Here is a 20,319-nt window from a genome sequence, read left to right as displayed (position 1 = left end):
GTATGAGTGAAAGGTGTTTATGAGAAGTGGATGACTCCGGATCTTATCGTCATCCAAGAGGCCAGCACAGAATAGTTAATATGTTCCTTGAGGGACTAGGATGCTGACGTCTTTTTCTGATACCCGATCATTGCGTGACTGAAAAAAAAAAAAAAAAAAAAAGGAAGTCATTTCATGAGCGCAACAGTGCAACAAAATATTCTGTACTTAAAGGCCATAGGCAGACAGATGTAGACAAAGAGGTCTCTTCTAAAACCATGTTCAGATAGATTTCTGCCCACTGCATATATAAATAGGAGCAGAAGGCCGGTCACCTCTGTACCCACTGGCAGCAGCAGCAGAAGAAGCCGCAGCTTCAGACGCAGCCAGAGGGACTTCAGAGCAGAGAAGGCGCTGCCGACTAGCGCGGCTGCCTGACCGGGCGGCTCCCTCAGACGCCGTCTTCACCTTGGCCCTCTTTCTTTCCTCTCCTTCTTCGACTTTCTCTTTTCCTTAATCACTTAACTTCTGTCTCCTGGTGGACTTGGGCCACTTTGTCCTCCACCCCCACTGTAGCTTGTCGCCTCCTCTTTCTTCCTTCTACATCTCTCTCCTCGCCCTGTTCTCTCAGCATCACGCTCCCTTCTAGTTTTGTGCGTCTGCAAACTTTTGAACAGAATACTGGCCTCAGCAAACAAGTCCTCCAGCTCCTCCTGCTGCTCCTGTTCGTTCCTGCGGCTTCTCCTCAGACACGAACGCCAGACGGCGATTCCTTTTGGGTTGTGATTCCAGCGCAGAAACTTGGAGGAATCCTTTGATCACCGTCCTACTTGGCAGCAAACCCTCTGCTAGCGGCGGTAAGAGTTGAATGATCAGGGGGTGGGGGAGTCTCACCAAACCGAACGGCTCACTTGACTGCTGACGGTACTAGTTAGCTTTCCTTCGCACCAGGTCTGGCGAATGAATACATATATATATATGTCAATATATGTATCGTTAAATATATATATATATATGAATATATATATATATATATATATATATATATATATATATATTCTAACTACACATAGCAGCAAGGAAGTGGCAGGGCGAGCTCGGGCTGTCACTAAGGGGTATTCAACACCGGGAGCCTCCCACTCAGTCCCTCCCCCAGCTCCCGGAGTTCTTGGGGCTGCAAGGTGGAAGGCCAGGGAGATTCTGACTGCTGTGTGCCCTCTTTCCCGTTCTGCACAGAACGACCATGTGTAGCGGAGCGAGGCTGGCCCTCCTGGTCTACGGGATAATAATGCACAGCAGCGTGCACTGCTCACCTGACACCACCGGACTCCAGTTTCGTGGGACCAGGTAGGTGCTGGCTGTCCCGATGAATTGAGGCTGAGCTTCTCTTTCCCCGACACCTCCTCGTGGTCGTCCTGAGGTTCCTCCGTCCCGGCTATGACCATATACCCTCGCGCTCCAGAGCGCCTCTGCCACCAGCCTAGCTTGGGCGGCGGGTCCCTGGCCCCGGCTCAGCCCAAAGGCCCGGCAGACTCCACTTCGGCTTGGCGCCCCTCCCCCAGCCCAAGGCAGCCAAAGGTCCCGGGTGGAACAGGCGATTCTTCAGGCTGGAGAAACCTATCCACCTCCAGCCCCGCCCGCGGGAGGAGGGCAGGGCATGGCCCAGAGCTTGACTTCTTTTTCCTATTCTCAGCTGGAGTTAGGAGAATCTCGGCTCGGGAGCCAGGTTGCAAGGTTGAGCGTGAAGCTCCCGGGGCTTTGCTTTGTTGCAGCTTGTTCCGCACTGCCGTGGAGGGGTCTCCCTCACCTCAATTCAAATTATTTTCCCTGGAAGAGCTTTCTCTCAAGTGACACGTTCTCCAACTGCATTTTGAGTCTCAGGCTGTCTTGGGGAGGAGGAGTGTTGTTGGTTGGGTATGGTTGAGGAAAAGCGATTCGAGAGAAGGCAAAACAAGAATGAATCTGCGAAGGAGGGGGAGAAAACCAGTGCCACGGATGCAAGGAACGAGTGAGGGAAAGCAAGTAGGCAGGCAGGATCGGGGCAGCCTGACCGCCCGGGGGGAGCAACCCAAGCCTTTTTCTTAATACTGGTTTCTAATCAGTCGGGTTCCCTGCCTTAGCGCCTGAGTACTCCATGGGTCAGCCAGGCACTGCAAGCTCGCTTTGCAGATGTGCTTTTGCGTCTGGGGTGCACCCGGCTCCCGGCAGGGAGGAGCTCGAGTTACGGCTGCAAAACTGCTTCTCGGAGCCTTGCCCCAAAACGCGCCGTAGGGGTCTCTGACCGTTGATTTGCCCCGAGAGATAGGTTCTGGTTTCAGCATCAGGAAGCCAGCACGTGGGTACAGGGAGGGTGGAGATAGCCAGCAAGACCCGGGGGCTCTGGCCACCGGGTAAGGGCAGAGCCACGTCGCCTGGGAAAGGCGGGCGAGGCGGTGGAGGGTGTGCTTGCGTCGCCCTTAACCTCTACAGGCTTGAAGGAAAGGCGAGCAGAGTAACGAATTGTGACTCTGATCCTTCCTAGAGAGTGTGACTTGCCTCTGCCGCTTCGCGAGTCTCTCCTGCGGCCCAAAGCAAGTGGTTTTTGTTTTAACTCACTTCTCCCCGATCTATATCTAGGCTAGAGGTGGTAGGCAAGGGTGACTGGGAGGCCACTGCGCTTCTGATGGCTCCTGGTCCCTGTTGACCATTTTTTTTTGGTACCCAAGTTTGAGATGGGGTCCCGTCGCCCCGCTATCGCTAACAGATTATCGAGAACTATTTATTTAGTGTACTTAAAAGCCCCATTTCACCCCCAGCTATTTTCAAAGTCCCTTTCCCTGGGCGACAGCCAACGGAGGGCACGGATGCGCAACAAAATGAGCCGCCGCCAAACTTACTAAGTTTAGAGGCATATGTTATTTTATGTGTTCCTGCCAGATCCTCTCCGTCCGAAAATAGAAGCTGGAGGTTCTCCGTGACCTACATCTGCGCGGGGAAGGGCTCCCCTGGGCTCAGAAGCTAGATGGGGGTGGTTGTTGGAGTTGGCAGCTGTACACCCCATCCATCCACCCTTTCCGTTTCGCTCCTGGCTCCCCCTTTGGGTCTTTGAGTTGGCCAGAGCCTCCTCTCCCAGGGCCTTTCTCGTCCCGCCTCCTGCTGCTTGTAGGGCACCAGCACCGCAGCGGGGCGGTCCTTCTCGGAGGCCAGGTGTCCCGGCCGGCGGAGTCGCCTCCGTCTCCCAGTGCCCGTTGAGGCCGTGGCACTGCTGGACTACCCTTCACCCGCAAAAGGAGGCCTGGGAGAGCCGCCTCGCGGGGTGGGAATTTCATTTGGATGCTGTTTCCTCCTCCTTACCCCCCCCCTCCCCCATCAGGGGAGAAGAGGCAGTTCACCGAGGGAGAACTTTGGGAGGAAGGCAAATCAGAACGAGCCCATTGTTTTTTTTTTGGGGGGGGGGTGCATCGCACAGCCGAGGAGGCACTTGTGCTGACCACTGCTTCTGCCCCCGGATACCCCGGCAGGTCGGAGAAGGATGCGTATGACGAAGCGTACGACGAGGACGGAAACCAGCTGCAGAACTTCTATGACTTGGAGCCGCCGGGCGTAGAGAGCCCAGCCTCTGCGCCCCGGGAAGCCGAAGTGCTCGCATACCCGGGGGAGACGAGGTACTAATTAAGCCTCGGGACTGAGGGTGGGAGGGGCAGTGTTTTGGTCCACACCGTAAGTTCTTTTTCATAAAAGCCTTCAAGGCTCTTTTCTTCCTGGTTCCCACACCAGCGACAGCGGACCAGTCTGTGTGGTCAGGAGGGCCGCCTGGTCACCGAAAGGTCTGTGGTTAAGGGAGGGCAGTGAATGGGCGCCCAGCCGGGGGGCAGCTCAGACTCCGCACCTACCGTTCCTGACAGTCACTCACGGGGACATCCCCAGAGTTATTCGGGAGTTCTAGGCCTCTGGAGGTATCCTGTCAGCCTCCCAGAGCGCCAAGGTAGGGGGTGGGGGGCTTGCGCAGGGGGGGGGGGCGGACCTGGGTAGCCACTAGAGGACAGAGGCAGTGATCCTGGCCGTGCACTTTGCCTCCCCGTTAGAGATGTCGCTCACGTGATCCTTAGCAAGGCCTACCGCAAAGTGCTGGACCAGCTGTCCCGCAAGAAATTACTGCAGAAGCTCGTGGCCAAGGGCATGGGGTAAGAGTTTGCGAAAGAGTTAACGGGCGCGTGATGGCGCGCGTGCGCCGGGGTGGGCCACTGTTGCGAGCGCGCGGGGTGGGCGGTGCGGTCCTACGTTCTGCGTGCACGTGGGGCCAACCAAGGGTGAGTCTGAACCCCAGGGTCTGCCTCTTGTGCAAGGCGAGTCCCCGGGCCACACGCGAAGATGGCGAGGTGGCACTTGAAATTTGGCGAGAGAGCTCAGATTTGGGAGAGGGAAGGAAAACCGGGTAGTCTGATCGGTTCTGAATATAAAAAAAGAAAATAAGAAAATAAAAAGAAACCAGGTAGCCCCTCAGTCATTCAAAACCTTCAAGCTTTGCGGGATGAGTTGTTGTAATTTTCTCTAAGCTTGACTTAAAATTTGTTTTCTTTTATTGTAAATTGAACTTGAAACCAACAAACCCTCAAGTTTGGACATTTAGGAAAACAAACAGTTTTTGCTCGTGGCAGACATACCCAGAGCAAAGGGCTGGTGTGTAGCATCTCTCAGCAGAAGGCAGCATTTTAATAAAGCCCACGGGAAAACAGATTACATTTTTTGTAATGAATAATTCATGTGTTGAAAGATATTGCCTACAGTCTGTCGACTTGTATTATTATCACGTTTTTCAACTTAGCATGCGAAAGGAGAGTGCTTGTGTCTGACTAGGTAGGAATTGCGGGATCCATGTAAACTCCACGGCACCAGCTGACGTGGCATTTAGGGGTTTTTCGTTATTTTCTCTTAGAACAATTTAGCGCAAACGGACGGACGGGATGATCGTATCTCATGGACAGAAGTTAGGCTTCAATTGTGGGCGTTTTGCTAGGACCTCATACTGGGCCCCCCCTGGAAGGACTGGTGCCAGGAAATCCTCAGTGGGCAGGGAGGAATGAAGGGTTTCCATCGCAGTTCTCCCTGCGGCTCTTGCTGGCGGGGAAGGAGACGCGGAGGGCAGTGAGAGCCCTTCCCTTCTGCAGGCTCCTGCGCCGGGTGGGGGCCCGCCCGCTCCCCGCAGCTGTTGAACCTGTGTCTCCCGCCCTGCCACCCTCTTCCCGACCCCTGTCCTTGCAGTGGGATTCGAAGCGGAGACACCAAGGACGACTCAGATCCTCTCTCCAAGCGCCACTCGGACGGAATCTTCACGGACAGCTACAGCCGCTACCGGAAACAAATGGCTGTCAAGAAATACTTGGCTGCCGTCCTTGGGAAAAGGTATAAACAAAGGGTTAAAAACAAAGGACGCCGGATAGCATATTTGTAGCGATGAGTTACCAGCTACCCTGTGGTGTATACAACCCTGACACAATGAAAAGTCATTCTTCCCAACAAACTGAACAGTCACCGCTCATGTGTTCTATCCAAACATGTATTTATGTATGAAGTGAAGCCATTAAATGAATATTTTGATAATAATATTGTTTTTCTTTTTACAAAGCACTAGAGAATGCACAGATATACTTTGTGGACCAATTATTGATATATATTATAAATATATATATTTAAGAATATATATACGTATAATAGAGAGCAGTTCATACAAAGTGTGCACAAGGATTGAAAATTTACCTGAGCTGTTTATGTATTTATATAAAATAGAAAAATAGACAATCATTGTTTTGAATATTACTCCTATTTTTGTAAACTGGAATTAAAAGGATAGTATTTTTATCCACGACAGGCCTAAAGATATTACTACTGACCATTTGCTACTGTACATAAACAATGATGCCCTGCTCCAGGGAGATTTTGAGGTAATGATTTGGAAGAATTGCTATAGGACATTCTTTTCACAGTGAGTCTCTGGGGCAGGCTGCTTCAATCCCACCCCCACTCAACTAGGCACTGTCCCCCTCGCTGGGTGACAATTCCAATACTTCTGCTTTCTTTGATCCTACTTTTATATGTATTTGTCTCTTTTCAGACTCTCAGCCCAGAAGGAAATTCTCCCGATAAAACAACAGCTCTATCTAAATTACGCTTCTCCCCAGAGTTCATACCATTCCCTGGGGCAAGAGTTGGGAGATTGTATAGAGAAGGGAGCCTTGGGTACGAAGCTCCCTTTTCTGTACTTCCAGGAAACCCAATATCCCGAGGTTAGGACAAGTGGAACAAAGTGAAAGAAATGCAGGTGTACTGGAAGAGGCAGAGCATAGTGCAGCAGGAGGAGGACCCTGGAGAGGGACTGTTGTGGGGCTGCCCCAGCTCTGGGAGGCTGGGGTTGAGCTGAGTCCCCACCGTAGGTCTCCAGCCTGACGGACTGGGTGCTGGGTGTTGGAAATGGATGCAAAGTACAATGTGTTTTTCTCCAGTGCTGTCCATGCTTCTCATCTTGTGAAATGGCCAGGACCCTCCCCTTTGAACCCTGCTCTGTAGGAGCCACCCTTTTCTTTTGTGGTTTTTCTGAAGACTCCTCCTTCCTACCCTCTTGCCCTGTTTAAATTTGTTTACCATTTTCCATTCACTTCTCTTAAACTTGTGAATGTGTCTTACTTTTTGTTGTTTGATGCAAGCACTTATTGTAAAGTTTAGGAAACCCTATGTAGTTATCATTAAGTAATTATGCACTAAATATGAATCTTGTTTCTTGTTTATTGAGTTTGTAGGTAAAATGTATTTTTCTACATTATGGCTTATTGCTTAGTAAAATTTATTTCATAAAACCAACCTTTGTCATATCAGAATGTGTAGTGTTCACATGTTGCTCAGTTTTACTGACTGATAAATCATTTAAACCTCATCTTATATATGAGTACTATCTTATATTTGTGGTCAAGTGTAAGGTAAGCAAGCTCCAACAGACTCTGGGAACTTCCCTTTGTATCCCTTCTTGGCTACAGAAAGCATGTTTGTCTGTTTCCTATCAATTTCTTGAACATATTGAGTAATCTCTACAAATAAAAGAACCGGCACCCAACAACAAGATCAAGCAACAACACGCAAACCAGCCAAACTCCCAAATTTCAGACACAAATTCTTTTGGGAACAAAAAAAGAAGAACGAGAAAAGATTAAACATTAGCTTGTAAAGTTTAAAGGACCTTTCCTTTTTCTTTACGGATTTTATCAGTATGAAGTCATAAATCAAAGAAAACGGAATTGGATTTGCATTCCCAGGCGGGATGGATGCTGCCAGGAGATCACATTGCAAACAGTGAAAGCACAGAGGCATTCGATCTATGCCTGAGTCCTGTGTACGGGATCAGTCTTTTTAAATTCTGCAGTCTCCTCAGGCAATGTGACATGGGGACACAGTTTGCAGCTGTAGTGCCTTTCTTCGCCTTTTAAATCGCCACGAATCACAGATGGCTATTTAGTGGCCCTACAATGCTGCAACACATCGGCTTGCATTTTAGTCTTAATTATTTGTTTCTTGGATATTGGGCAGAGTTTTCTGTATTTGTGTCAGCTGTTAGTGGTGAAATAGGGCTCTAGTTAACCTTTTGTTTATGAAGTCTAATTTAGTGTTTTCGTGGCTAGTTGCAAGCATTCACGGTGATCATCCAGTTTAATCTTTTGTATACTTTTTAGAAATGCCAAGAGCCTTACTAACCTGGAGCAGATTTATGATATATAGTGATAATTTAGGTAGATGTTAGTCTCGAAGCTCTTATTTTGTGTGCAAATGATTATAAACAACATCTTAACCAAGTATTATTACACACATGATATCTATAACTAGGACTTTGATAACTGTTATATAAAGTGTGTAAAATTTGTATGAATAAATTTTTGTAAACAATGCAACTTCGTCTAATGTTTGGAGAAAAAAAAGAGATCAGGAAATAAGTACTTTAAACCTCTTAAAGTATTATATTTTCTTTACCAACCATAAGGATTTTCATGTCTGGAATATATATCTATTTAAGCTTCCATGTATTTCCATAAATGTACTTTAATATCTGCTTGATGGGTTATTGGATTCAACTAAAAAGATAAAGCAGCTACTCAGAGAAGATGCCTGAGAAGATACTAAGCTTATGAATGGGCATGAATGTTGGGACATTTATAGGATGCACAATTTAGATGAATTTTTGTCCCCTAGTGTTTATATACATGTGCAGTACTTTAAAAAGTTGCTATCCAGTGGTGTAAGAGAGTACCTGGGTATTAGTTACATTTCTAAAAGACCAGTCTAACATTGTTGTTTTGTTAGTTACTCTTCAAACTAAATTGGACTCAATAAAATCCCATATAAAATAATTTAAATAATTAGTTTTGGAGGTTTAGAATATGTTTAGAGACCTACAGATAACTGTTTCTATTTAAAATGCTTTGGGTAGGGAAAAAGGAAAAAGGACATGAGTAAGCAAAGAGTTAATTAAATACATTTAAATGAAAATATACTTTGAAGCCTGGGACAAAATGTAAAAAGTCATTTGTGATTTATTTATTTATTTGTTTATTATTTTTCCACATTTAAAAATTGTTGTTCAAGTACAGTTGTCTCCATTTCCCCCCTCACGACTCCCCTCCACCTCAGCCATCCCCACTTCCCACCCTTGATCCTACCCAGCTTTGGTTTTGTCCATGTGTCTTTTACAGATGTTCCTGAAAACCCCCCTTTACCCTCATTATGCCCTTCCACTACCCCTCTGGTTACTGTCAGTTTGTTCTTAATTTCGATGTCTCTAGTTCTATTTTGCTTGATTATTTGTTTTGTTGATTAGGTTCCACTTACAGGTGAGGTCATAGGGTTTGATCTCCAAAATATATAAAGAATTCACATGACTCCACTCCAGGAAAAATTGTTTTATTTATATTAACAAACTTTAAAGCAAAGCCTTCATATGAAATTTTTATAATTTTCTCAGTATTTATTTTTGAAGTCTTTAATGATTTCTGTATTAAATTTTTTGTATTGAAAGTCACTTATAATAAGTCATATATCATTTAATTTAAATGGCCAGATTTTCATCTTAAAATTAATGCAATCAATTAATAATTCAATAAATATGTTACAGTAGTATTAAAGGACCAGCAAAGATCAAAAGATCAGCAGGATTTAAAAACTATCTTCAGAACTTAGCTCAGTATTTAAGGCCCAGAATCGTATGGGGAGGAGCTTCTGATCTAGAGATTCCATTTGTAGAAAATTAAAAGAAATGGATACATTACAATTCATGTTTATATTGTTTTTTTATGAGATAAGGAGTTTTTGTTCATCTTTAATTCCCCCTCCCAAGAATACATACAGTATGGAGCAAAAGTAGGTTTACAGTTGTTTGTATGGAAAATAATACAATAATTATTAAGTAATAATATAAAATAAATTGTGTATACTCACAGCTGTAAACCTACTTTTGCCCATTTCCGCATGTAGTGTGCTAGTGTGGCTAAATGGAAAAAATGAAGAAAGATAGTTTTTTTTGGTTGGGGCTAATGACTTGTCCAGAAAGCAGAGATAAGTCCCAGGCTTGGCTGACGTCAAGTCAAGTTCATGTCTGCAGCAACTGACCTTTTATCTGGGATAACTAAAATGATGGTTTTTCCTTGGAAGGTTTGATAGATTAGTTATCCAAGAGGTTACAATATGTACCTTAGGGCTGTAAGGGCTGGCAATACATTGATCAACACGACACAATTTACTGGACACCTAAAATGGGTGAGGAATGCTGGTTGAGAGAAGTTAATTAACACTTGGGAGTTAAAATAGTATTTTTCCAATGAATATTTTTCTGCAGCAGAATTACCTGGAGGGCTTGTTAATAATGCAGATTTTAGGGCTCTAAAAGAACCAGTGAATCTTCATTTTAAATACAAACCCTAGATTAACAGGTAATGAAATCTGAGACATATAGATTTAGAATTTGGGGATCTATTTAGGCAGAGGTGTGCTGGCATGGGTTTTTTTTCCCAATATTAAATAAGCAACAGGCCATACTACCTATAAACAGTAATAAATACACCAGTGAGCCATGTTTTTCTGTAATGGATATTCGTTTCTTTTGAAAATTGCAATATTTCCTTTAGGTCACTAGGGCCATAGTTAGCACTATTTTACTTACATGTTCTGGTTGGAAATGGCAAAGAAGTTTCTGGAATGAGAGTGATTCTGTAAGTAGCATCTACAAAATTCAATCACTTGACTGAGAGACTACAGAAATAATAGCAAAATATTGTGCAGTCAGCTGGCAGTAATTCTGCAGAACCAGAAGTTCACTTCCAATTGCATTACATCCAAATTTGGCTTGAGAGTATCCCCCCAACTGTTAACAAGATGATTTTACTTGGTGCCCAACTTTGACCTCAAACTCGGACCTACTCACACCATTACAAGATTGAGAACCAAGATCAAGTTTGAATTCTTCTCTTTTATTATAACCCTTTTTTGAAGAGGGGAAATGCTCACTCCTCTTGTGGCTGCTCATGGCCTCACCACTGGCTTCTGATGTTGGTTTGTAACTGGTCAGCCTGCCCTGGGTTATTCTCCCTTCAAGCAGGCTGTTTTAGCTCCTCCTTATCATATCTCTCTCATCAGATGTTGCAGGGGAACTTCCACTGTCACAGGGTTCAAAGTTCTACATACTCTGGCCCCACTTTGTAGCCTGTCTTACCTTCTACTGTTTCCCAACATGGATCCCACTTCTTCAGAAGGTGAGGTTCTTATTAGTCTTTGAAGCTCAAATGCTTCTTTTCATCTTTGGTCTGTCAACAATTTCTGCATGCCCAGAATGTCCTTTCTCTACCCACCTAAACATTCTGTAAGGTCCAACTCAAGTCCTCCTTTTACAGGGACCCTCCTCAGCCTTCCAGAGTGACCATATCTTCATTCCCCACCACCATCCTCACACTCTTTTCCTGTGACCTTTTCCTGTAGCATTACTTGTGATCTTTAGTTCCATGGTGCTCTGTCCTTTTCCTTAACTATTTTGAAAGTGCATGGCTCATCTTCCTGGCTAGATGATTTCCTGAAAGGCATAGATGATACATTGCACTTTAATGCCCAACACACTTCTAAGAACATTTTGAGTGATTGAAATAACCAGAGGACCTGCAGAATTCACTATGACATTTCCCCCTTATTCTAATAGGACAGCTACAAAGCATACACAGGAAGTGAAATTAACATATTAATTAGATGTTCATCATGAATCAAACTAGCTCTCCCTCCAAGAAAAGCTACATGGAAAAAAGAATACCAAATTACTTAGGTGTGTTTCTATCATAAGAGAAAATGAACTTAAAATTCACATATAGGCAAAATGCTGCAATGGACTCAAGCCACTTGGCCTTTATTTTTTTATTCTGGTAAAGAAGGATTGTATTTTCAAACTAAAGAGAATTCACCTTATGCCTCAAGACAGTAATACCTTTTTCTAGAATAAAGGAAAAGGGTTTTCTTGAGATGCAGACTGGGAATGAACTGCTCTCAAAGCGATAATTTACAGAGCAGTTATCTATCTGCAGCTGCCAAAGAAACTTCTCGGATCAACAGAAATGTAATTTGAAACATGAGTTCATAGACAGGAAAAAGGACATAATGAATAATATTTTTAACAATGGTGGAACATTGTATATAGGTGATGTCATCTGGTCTATTTTCTTCTTAGCTATATTTTTGATATAAAAGAATCCTAATTCATGGAGGAATATTACCTATAACCCTAAAAGAAAATAGACAGTATGGTGTGTATCTGTGTACATTTCCCTTCTCTTATGAACTATCCCAATTTTTGCTCTCTAGACCGCATGTCCCTCATGTAGGACATGGCTTTTATGAGATTCTAACTCAGTTACTAACTATAACTAATCAGGATAATTGTACTCCCTACCCACAGTTCAGGACTTGTCGTGGGGTCCCTTTTAGGATAGAAGGATTAGAGAAGATTTTTTTTTTCTGGAAGCTTCTGGAAAATAAGTTTTTCTTTCCTTCTGAATGTTTAATGCAACATACCACATAAGAAGCCAGCCTTGCAGTAGAACTGATAACGTAAGAGACAGACAGGATGCCAAGGTAGAAACGTGTCTTTGACAACATCACTGAGCCCTTGAATCAAACCAGCCCTGAAGCTTGAAGTACAGTTGAAATTTCCTGTTAAATAAGCAAATACATCCCCTTCATTGCTTAAGCCAATTTTTGTGTTTGTTGTTTGTAATATCAGTCAGGACCTGTGTTTCAAGTAATAGAAAACCAAACTCAAACTGGTCTAGTATCTTTTCTTAAGAACACAGAAGAGAGTTTTAACACTGGTTTGCAGAGATTCCAAGCAACATGAAGTGTTAAAATTTCCATTGCCCCAGTCAGTGTTCCAAAGACGTCATATCCTTTACTAAAATTTTACTTAATGTTTTAATATTTAAATATTATAAAACATTTATAAGTGAACTCTAGTAACTGTGTTTACTATATAAGAAATATCCTTTGAGGAGCCTTGACTGTCTTTGCAATCAACTACACTACTTTGAATCACTACTGGCTTAAAACTGCTCTGCTCTGATTAAAAAAAATTTTTTTTGCTATTTTCTACACTAAAGAAACTTTTAATAAAACTTAATAAAGAGCCACTCTGGATGACAGTTTAGTTATTTCTTGCGAAAGTAAACATACTCTTACCACAAAATCAAGCAATCAGGCTCTTTGGAATTTATCCAAAGGAGTTGAAAACTTATGTTCACATAAATCCTGCATGCTGAAGTTTTACTCATAATTTGCAAAACTTGGGAGCAACCAGGATATCCTTCAGTACACAAATGGGTAAATAAACTGTGATACATCCAGATAATGAAATATTATGCAGCATTAAAAAGAAATGAACTATCAGACTATGAAAAGCCATAGAGAACACTTAAATGCATATTACTAAGTGAAAGGAGCCAATATATATATGGTATGATACCAATCATATGATATTTTTGAAAAGGAAAAACTGTGGAGACAGTAAAAGGATCAGTTGTGGGGGCAACTTTGCCCACAAGTTCCCCCATCTGCCACAGATCAAAATAATAGTACCAAGACATGATCTGCTTGGGGAGGAAAGGTGGTTAATCTCTCACAGGAGAAGGACCAAGAACCACTTCTTCAATGGCTTTTATGAGGTTGTAATACACAGGAATACAGGTAAAACTCATGAATCAATGTCAGGCAGCAAGGATCAAATAATAGATAACATTTCAAAGAGATCTGAGGGCTTAATCTGAGTCAGTTTCAGGTAAGGGGGTTGCAAAAACTTTGGGAGACATACTCATTTCCTACTCGGACCCTTATCATATGAATGAAAGCACTCTTAGCAAAGCAGGCTTCACAGGACTTTACCGACTCTTTCTTATGCCCGATCACCCCAGAACCTGCTCTAGCTCGCAAAGGGCTGTGCCACCTTCCCCGTCATAGGTGTTTGGGCTTAAGTGGATTAGAACCAGGAAGCATTTCTCCCAGACGGAAATGGGGACTCAGGCTATGTCAGAATAGCCGGGGGTCCATCACTTCTTCTTTGCTGTGACCTCTCTAGTCCTTCCTTGAGGGCCTCCCAAGTAATTGTGTCTGGCTTAGGTTGCCCCCCCTCTGAGGGGTTGTACCCATCATCAACTAATGAACCAAGCATTAGGGGCAGGAGATGGATGAAGCAGAAGCAGCGCTAGTGCCAGGGAGATAAGCTTTGTCTCCTTAGTGACTCATAGTCTGAAGGTTGCTCACTCAGCATTATTCATGGGGGGCAGTTACAAGTCCTGAAACCAGGCAGAGTGGTTCACAACAATCAGTGGTTGTCAGCGGTGGGGAGGGAAAAAGGGATAGTTAAAATAGGCAGAATGGAGGGTATTTTTAGGGCAATGAAAATACTCTGTATATTATAATTATAATAATGGATATATTATTATACTTTTGTCCAAACCCATGTACAGTTGACTCTTGAATAACACAGGTCTGAACTGTGTATGTGCGTTTTTTTCAATAAATACAGTTGGCAATTTGTATAGGTGGGAATTACATTCACAGAGTCAACTAACCTCTTATCAAAAATAGTATTTTTGCACTCCTGACCACAATTTCACAACCACAAATTGACAACTGAGGAATGAAAATACTGTTTTTGATTTGCGATTGGTTGAATCTGTGAATGTGAAGGGCTGACTATAGAGTCAAACAAAAGTTATATGGAATTTTTGTCTATATACTGTTGATACCATCAATAATCTGATAACTGCATTTTCAAAGGCCAACTTGTACAACACCAAGAGTGAACCCTAAAGTAAACTATTCTGATAAGTGATGTTGATAATGAGGGAGGCTATGCATTGAAGATGGTAGGAGATTATGGAAAATCTCTGTACCTTCCTGTAAATTATGTTATAAACCTAAAACTGTTAAAATAATCTTTAAAAAGACAAAAGTCAGTGGAGACTTACTGCAGTCTTTTGAGGCTCTGTCCTCAATTTTACCAGGCTACCCACCTTTACTATTTTTCTGGGTCATTTCAATGGTGCTCCCTATGCCCCTGAATAGTTTCCGTTCATGACTGTTTTTGCCACATGTACCTTAACACTTCTTAAACTTGAATCAAGCCAACCATATGTTTTTTTCTGGGCTGCTGAGAGCCATTGGAAAAATCTTGGATTTGTTTTGATCCAGCTCTAGTATAAATTTGTGATTACTTATATCCATTGGTTTATAATGCATTAACTTCTAATAATGCACTTCTAATTAGTTTTTTTCTTTTTTTTAATTTATTTTTTTAATGATTATGCTGTTACAGTTGTTCTATTCCCCCCTTCATTCCCCTCCACCTTACCCCCCCGTCCCCAACATTACCCCCTCTTTAGTTTATGACCACGTGTCTCATGTTCTTTAGATTCTATATTTCCCATACTATTCTTGCCCCCCCATCTATTTTCTATCTACTGTCTATGCTACTTATTTTCTGTACCTTCTCCCCCCTTCTCCTCCTCCCATTCCCCTGTTGCTAACCCTCCTTGAGATCTTCATTTCTATGTTTCCACTCCTGATCTAGCTGTCCTTTTAGTTTGCTTTTGTTTTAGGTGTGGTTGTTAATAACTGTGAGTTTGTTGTCCTTTCACTGTTCATGTGTTTTTTTAACTTCTTTTTCTTAGGTAAGTCCCTTTAACATTTCATATAATAAGGGCTTCGTGATGATGAACTCCTTGAATTTGATCTTATCTGAGAAGCACTTTATCTGTCCTTCCATTCTAAATGAAAGTTTTGCTGGATAGAGCAATCTTGGTTGTAGGTCTTTGGATTTCATGACTTGGAATACCTCTTTCCAGCCCCTTCTTGCCTGTAAGGTCTCTTTTGAGAAATCAGCTGACAGTCTGATGGGAACTCCTTTGTAGGTGACTGTTCCCTTATCTCTTGCTGCTTCTAGGATTCTCTCCTTCATTTTAATATTGGGTAATGTAAGTATGATGTGCCTTGGTGTGTTTCTTCTTGGGTCCAACTTCTTTGGGACTCTCTGAGCTTCCTGGACTTCCTGGAAGTCTATTTCCTTTGGCAGATTGGAGAAGTTCTCTTTTATTATTTGTTCAAATAAGTTTTCCAGTGGTGGCTGTTCCTTTCCCCCTTCTGGTACCCCCATAATTTGGATGTTGGAGCATTTAAAGATGTCCTGGAGGTTCCTAAGACTCTCCTCATTTTTTTGAATTCTTGCTTCTTCACTCTTTTCTGTTTGGCCATTATTTGCTTTCTTCTAGTCCACTCCATTGATTTGAGTCCCAGTTTCCTTTTCATCGCTATTGGTTTCCTGTGCAATTCCATTCATTTCAATTAGTTTTGCCTTCATATGTTTGTCTAATTTGTGGCTATAATCAACCAGTTCTGTGAGGATCCTGATCACCAGTGTTTTAAACTGTGCGTCTGAGAGTTTTGCTATTTCTTCATCGCTTATATTTATAGGCTCTGGGGCTTTGAGATCTTCTTGATCCATTTTTGGTCTGTTTGCGCCCGTTAAGTATGAGGAGCAGAGTCTTGGACTCCCAGGTCGTTGGGTTGTGATGCTGTATGTGGAGGTGGGGTCAGAGCGGGGAAATGGCGACCCCCTCTGCTGTTTCGCCCAGCTGGGTGAAGAACAGAGCCTTAGGTTGTTCACCGGGGCACGGCCACTTAGGTCGCTGGATTATGACGCTGTATGTAGAGGCGGGGTTAGAGCCAGGAAATGGCGGCGCCCTCCGCCGCTGATTGCCGCTGGGGCTGCTGCTCTCGTCCAATCGCCCACTCCCTTGCTTGTCTATCCACACACGAATGCTGCCAACGCACTACCGCTGTCAACCCGCAGCCCTGCTTCCTCCCCGTTTCCCTGGGAATGCTTGCTGAGTTGCCCACCAGGTCCAACCCTGCGCCTGGATTCTGCACGCGTGAGTCCATCTGACCGAGTTTTCCTGTGCTACCCCGCTCTGCCAGCTGCTGGTTTCGCCCCTCTTACCGGTCAGGCTGAAGAATTTGTTATCAGACTTCCAAAAAGTTCAATTTTCTGTATTCTGGCTGTGTTTTCTGTTGCTATTATTTAGTTATCTCTAAACTTGGTTTTGTGAGGAAGCACGGCGTCTCCACCTATATTAATTAGTTTTCTTTTTTATTTCCTAAACTTGTTTCCTTCACTCTTCAAGATCCTCAGCCCACCGGCCTTTTTACTTCATCACTGAATTGGCTTTCCATTTTCTGAAACAAAACAAAACAAAACAAAACAAAACAAAACAACAACAAAACAACAACAAAAAACCAAAAAACAAAAATGAAAACAAACAAAAAAACCAGAATAAAACTTCCTCAGTTTCTTTCCTTCTACCTTTACATGTTTTTCCCCCACTTCAAATTTCCATACATTTCTTGCTATCTGTACTTCCTCTAAAACTTTATTAAAATTTCTTCATATTCAAACTGTTTCATGTTTTCCAAAACCAGTATCTTTAACAGTCCCCATTCTATGGTATCTCTTTAAGGCATCTCCTTCATTCCTAAAACTTTATTTCTCTTGGTTCTAGGGACTCAAATCCGCTGTTTTCCTTTTTTCCCCATATTTGTTTGTTTTTTCCCCAATGTTTTACATTGCCCCCTTTTCCTTTACAAATGTGAATGGCCTCAAGTTCTGTCCTTCTGCTTTTCTCCTAAGGCTATACTTTTATCTTGGATGATTACGTCTATGAAGGTTTGTCTGATGGCTCTTAATGTACAGTCCTTGTGACAGAGTTCAAGTGTCCAATTGATGTATTTATTTGGATGTCCAAGACTCTTGAGCACCTAGGCTCAATATGTTCCCAAGTTAAATCATTATTTACATTTATTCCTTCTCTCTGTTTTTGGCATTGCTATCCAGCATGCCACCCAATCTAAATACTTTACAGTAGTCTTACTTTCTTTTTCTTTATTATTTAATTGGCTACTGAGTCTTAAGGTTTTTTCAATCCTATTTTCTGCAGAACTCTACATTTATGAAATCTTGTGATGTTTTCACAAAAGCTTCCTAACACTTCAGCTCTAGCTATTCCCTCCTACTCATTGTCCTCTGCCTCCAGAATAATTTATCTAAAGAAACACGCTGGTCATGTTATCTTCCTGTGGTGGCTTAAAATTTTTTTATGATTTCCTGTAGCCCTTTGGATGGAGTCCTAAGCCTTTAGTGTGCCTTTACTAATTTTCCTTCAAGCTACCTTTCTCTCTTCATTTATCACCTTGTATTTTTGGCTCCCTTTTTCTAGAATGCTCTTCTAGCCTTTTAAAAATTGCCACTAATTTTTAAAGAAAGAATCAGCTTTTTTCTTTGTTTTCCTGATGCATTTCTTCACACTACTAGTATAGTACTTAGTTGCATATATTTTTGCTAATAGATTGAGAATCTAAGGGTCATAATCATTCAGCTTCCAATCCTTAGGGCTTGTAGTTTCTAGTGTATATTGGGCACTCACTCACTATTTGTTGAATTGAAATTAATTCCATATGAGTTGGTGAAGAATCATTCTCCACATATATATTAGAAAAAGTAATTTAAGGTACTACATGAAAGATTTTGTTTAGCTAGTAGGCAGGATCTGGGCAGCAAAAAGTATCTTTTGAATGACTGAATCAAACTTACTGCTTTGAATACCTAAAGTGTTTGTGTGCTGAGGTTGTGTGAGTGCTGCTAGATTATTTGCCTCTTGGTTTTCGTATTCTCTTCTGACCTAAGCAGGTGATAAATCTTATGCAGGTGACAGATGGGAACAGTAACATAGAACTTGCATGTAGTAGGTGTTCACTAAAACTTGTAGATTGACTAAATGAATATGTTTTCTAAGAAAACATAGCCCACCAATTTAGAGCCCAAATTCCTTGGAGTTGCTGAAATATATTTGACCTTGTACATTGACTTGTGTTTTTTTGTTTTAGACATTTAAATTTGTTAATTGTTTATTTCTGGAATTTTCCATTTAATATCTGTGGCGCACAGATGACTACAGTTAAATAAACCATGGAAAGCAAAACTGCAGTTAAGGGAGGACTACTGTACATATGCACATTCACCAAGTAATAACTTTTTATCAATAGGAAAAAGAGCATTCCATTATTCATTACAGGTTCCAAAGGTCTGGCTTGGCTGACATAATTCAAAGAACAAAGAGTATAATAAAACAAATGATATCCTATCTCCATTCTTCACAAGTGTCTACTTTCCAAATCTTACAGTCTTCAGTGATTTGAAGAGCTGCAGCTTAACAATCTCATTTCTCAGAAGCCTATGATACAACCGCTGGAAATGTTGTCAAGCATTCCCTTCCTGAAATTAATACTCCCTGTGAAGATATGGGTCTCAGCTGAAATGGAATGCTTTTTACTTTTTTTTGGTTTACCACGTTTTTTCCCTTTACCAGATATCCCCCTTACATCTTCCTTATATCCTCCACCCCCTGTAATTACCACACTGCTGTCCATGTTCATGAGTCCTTTTTCCTTTTGCTTCATCCCTCTACCCTCTAAACTGTACCCACTCAACCCTGCATAGTTATCAACCTGCTCTATATCTATGAGTCTGTCTTCATTTTGCTTGTTAGTTTAGCTTGTTTATTAGATTCCACATATGAACGAAATCATATGGTATTTGGCTTTCTCTAACTGGTTTATTTCACTTAGCATAATGTTTTCCAGGTCCATTCATGCTGCCACAAAGGGTAAAATTTTCTTCTTTTTTATGGCTGAGTGGTATTCCACTGCGTAAATGTCCCGCAGTTGTTTTATCCACCCATCTATTGCTGGATACTTGGGCTTCTTCGATGTATTGGTGATTGTAAATAACACTGCAATAAACATAGGGATGCTTATGTTCTTTCAAATTAGTGTTTTGGGTTCCTTTGGATATATTCCCAGAAGTGGGAATGCTGGGTCAAAAGGAAGTTCCATTTTTAATTTTTTGAGTATTCTCCATACTACTTTCCACAGTGGGAAATCTGCATTCCCACCAACAGTGCAAAAGGGTCCCACTTTCTCCACATCCTTGCCAGCACTTGTTTGTTGATTTACTGATGATGCCATTCTGACCAGTGTGAAGTGATATCTCATGGTGATTTTAATTTTCATTTCTCTGATGATTAGTGATGTTGAGTATCTTTTCATATGTCTATTGGCCATCTGTATGTCCTCTTTGGAGAAGGGTCCATTCAGGTCCTTTGCCCATTTTTTAATTGGATTGATTGTTTTTCGGTGTTGAGTCTTATAAGTTCTTTATAATTTTGGGTATTAAGCTTTTATCACATGTATTGACAAATATGTTCTCCCATTCTGTGGGTTGTCTTTTTATTTTATGGATGGCTTTCTTTGCTATGCGAACACTTTTTAGTTTGAGGTAGTTCCATTTGTTTATTTCTTCTGTTGTTTTCCTTCCCCAAGGAGATACATCAGATAAAATATTGCTACAAGCAATGTCTGAGATTTTGCTGCCTATGTTTTCTTCTAGGATTTTTTATGGTTTTGGTCTATCATTTAAGTCTTTAATCCATTTTGAATTTATTCTTGTGTGTGGCTTTAAAAGGTGGTCTAGTTTCATTTTTCTGCACATATCAGTCCAATTTTCTCAACACCATTTATTGAATAAAGTGTCTTTATCCCACTGTATGTGCTTGCTTCCTCTATCAAATATTAATTGACTATAAAGGGGTGGGTTTATTTCTGGATTCTCTATTCAGTTCCATTGATTTGTGTGTCCGTTTCTATATTAGTACCATACCATTTTGATCACTATAGCCTAATAGTATAGTT

At 42.1% G+C, this 20,319-nt stretch overlaps 1 protein-coding gene across 1 annotated transcript; it reads left to right on the top strand.

Moving 5' to 3' along the window:
- Nucleotides 1-382: 382 nt before the first annotated feature.
- ADCYAP1 (adenylate cyclase activating polypeptide 1) lies at nucleotides 383-5,610 on the top strand. Its single transcript, XM_037156577.2, has 5 exons — nucleotides 383-836; nucleotides 1,216-1,326; nucleotides 3,480-3,623; nucleotides 4,044-4,142; nucleotides 5,221-5,610. The coding sequence occupies exons 2-5, from the start codon at nucleotides 1,223-1,225 to the stop codon at nucleotides 5,408-5,410; spliced, it is 537 nt and encodes a 178-aa protein (XP_037012472.2). The 5' UTR covers nucleotides 383-836; nucleotides 1,216-1,222; the 3' UTR covers nucleotides 5,411-5,610.
- Nucleotides 5,611-20,319: the final 14,709 nt, after the last annotated feature.

Source organism: Artibeus jamaicensis, unplaced genomic scaffold (genome assembly GCF_021234435.1).
Source record: "Artibeus jamaicensis isolate MK-2021 breed Jamaican fruit bat unplaced genomic scaffold, CSHL_Jam_final contig_354, whole genome shotgun sequence".
Classification (NCBI taxonomy): domain Eukaryota; kingdom Metazoa; phylum Chordata; class Mammalia; order Chiroptera; family Phyllostomidae; genus Artibeus; species Artibeus jamaicensis.
This window is presented reverse-complemented; position numbering and strand designations above follow the sequence as displayed.

Coding starts and splice junctions, on each gene's coding strand:
- ADCYAP1 (XM_037156577.2), top strand. CDS start 1,223: ATGTGTAGCGGAGCGAGGCTGGCCCTCCTGGTCTACGGGATAATAATG. Junction 1,327..3,479: donor CTCCAGTTTCGTGGGACCAG/GTAGGTGCTGGC, acceptor ATACCCCGGCAG/GTCGGAGAAGGATGCGTATG. Junction 4,143..5,220: donor CTCGTGGCCAAGGGCATGGG/GTAAGAGTTTGC, acceptor CTGTCCTTGCAG/TGGGATTCGAAGCGGAGACA.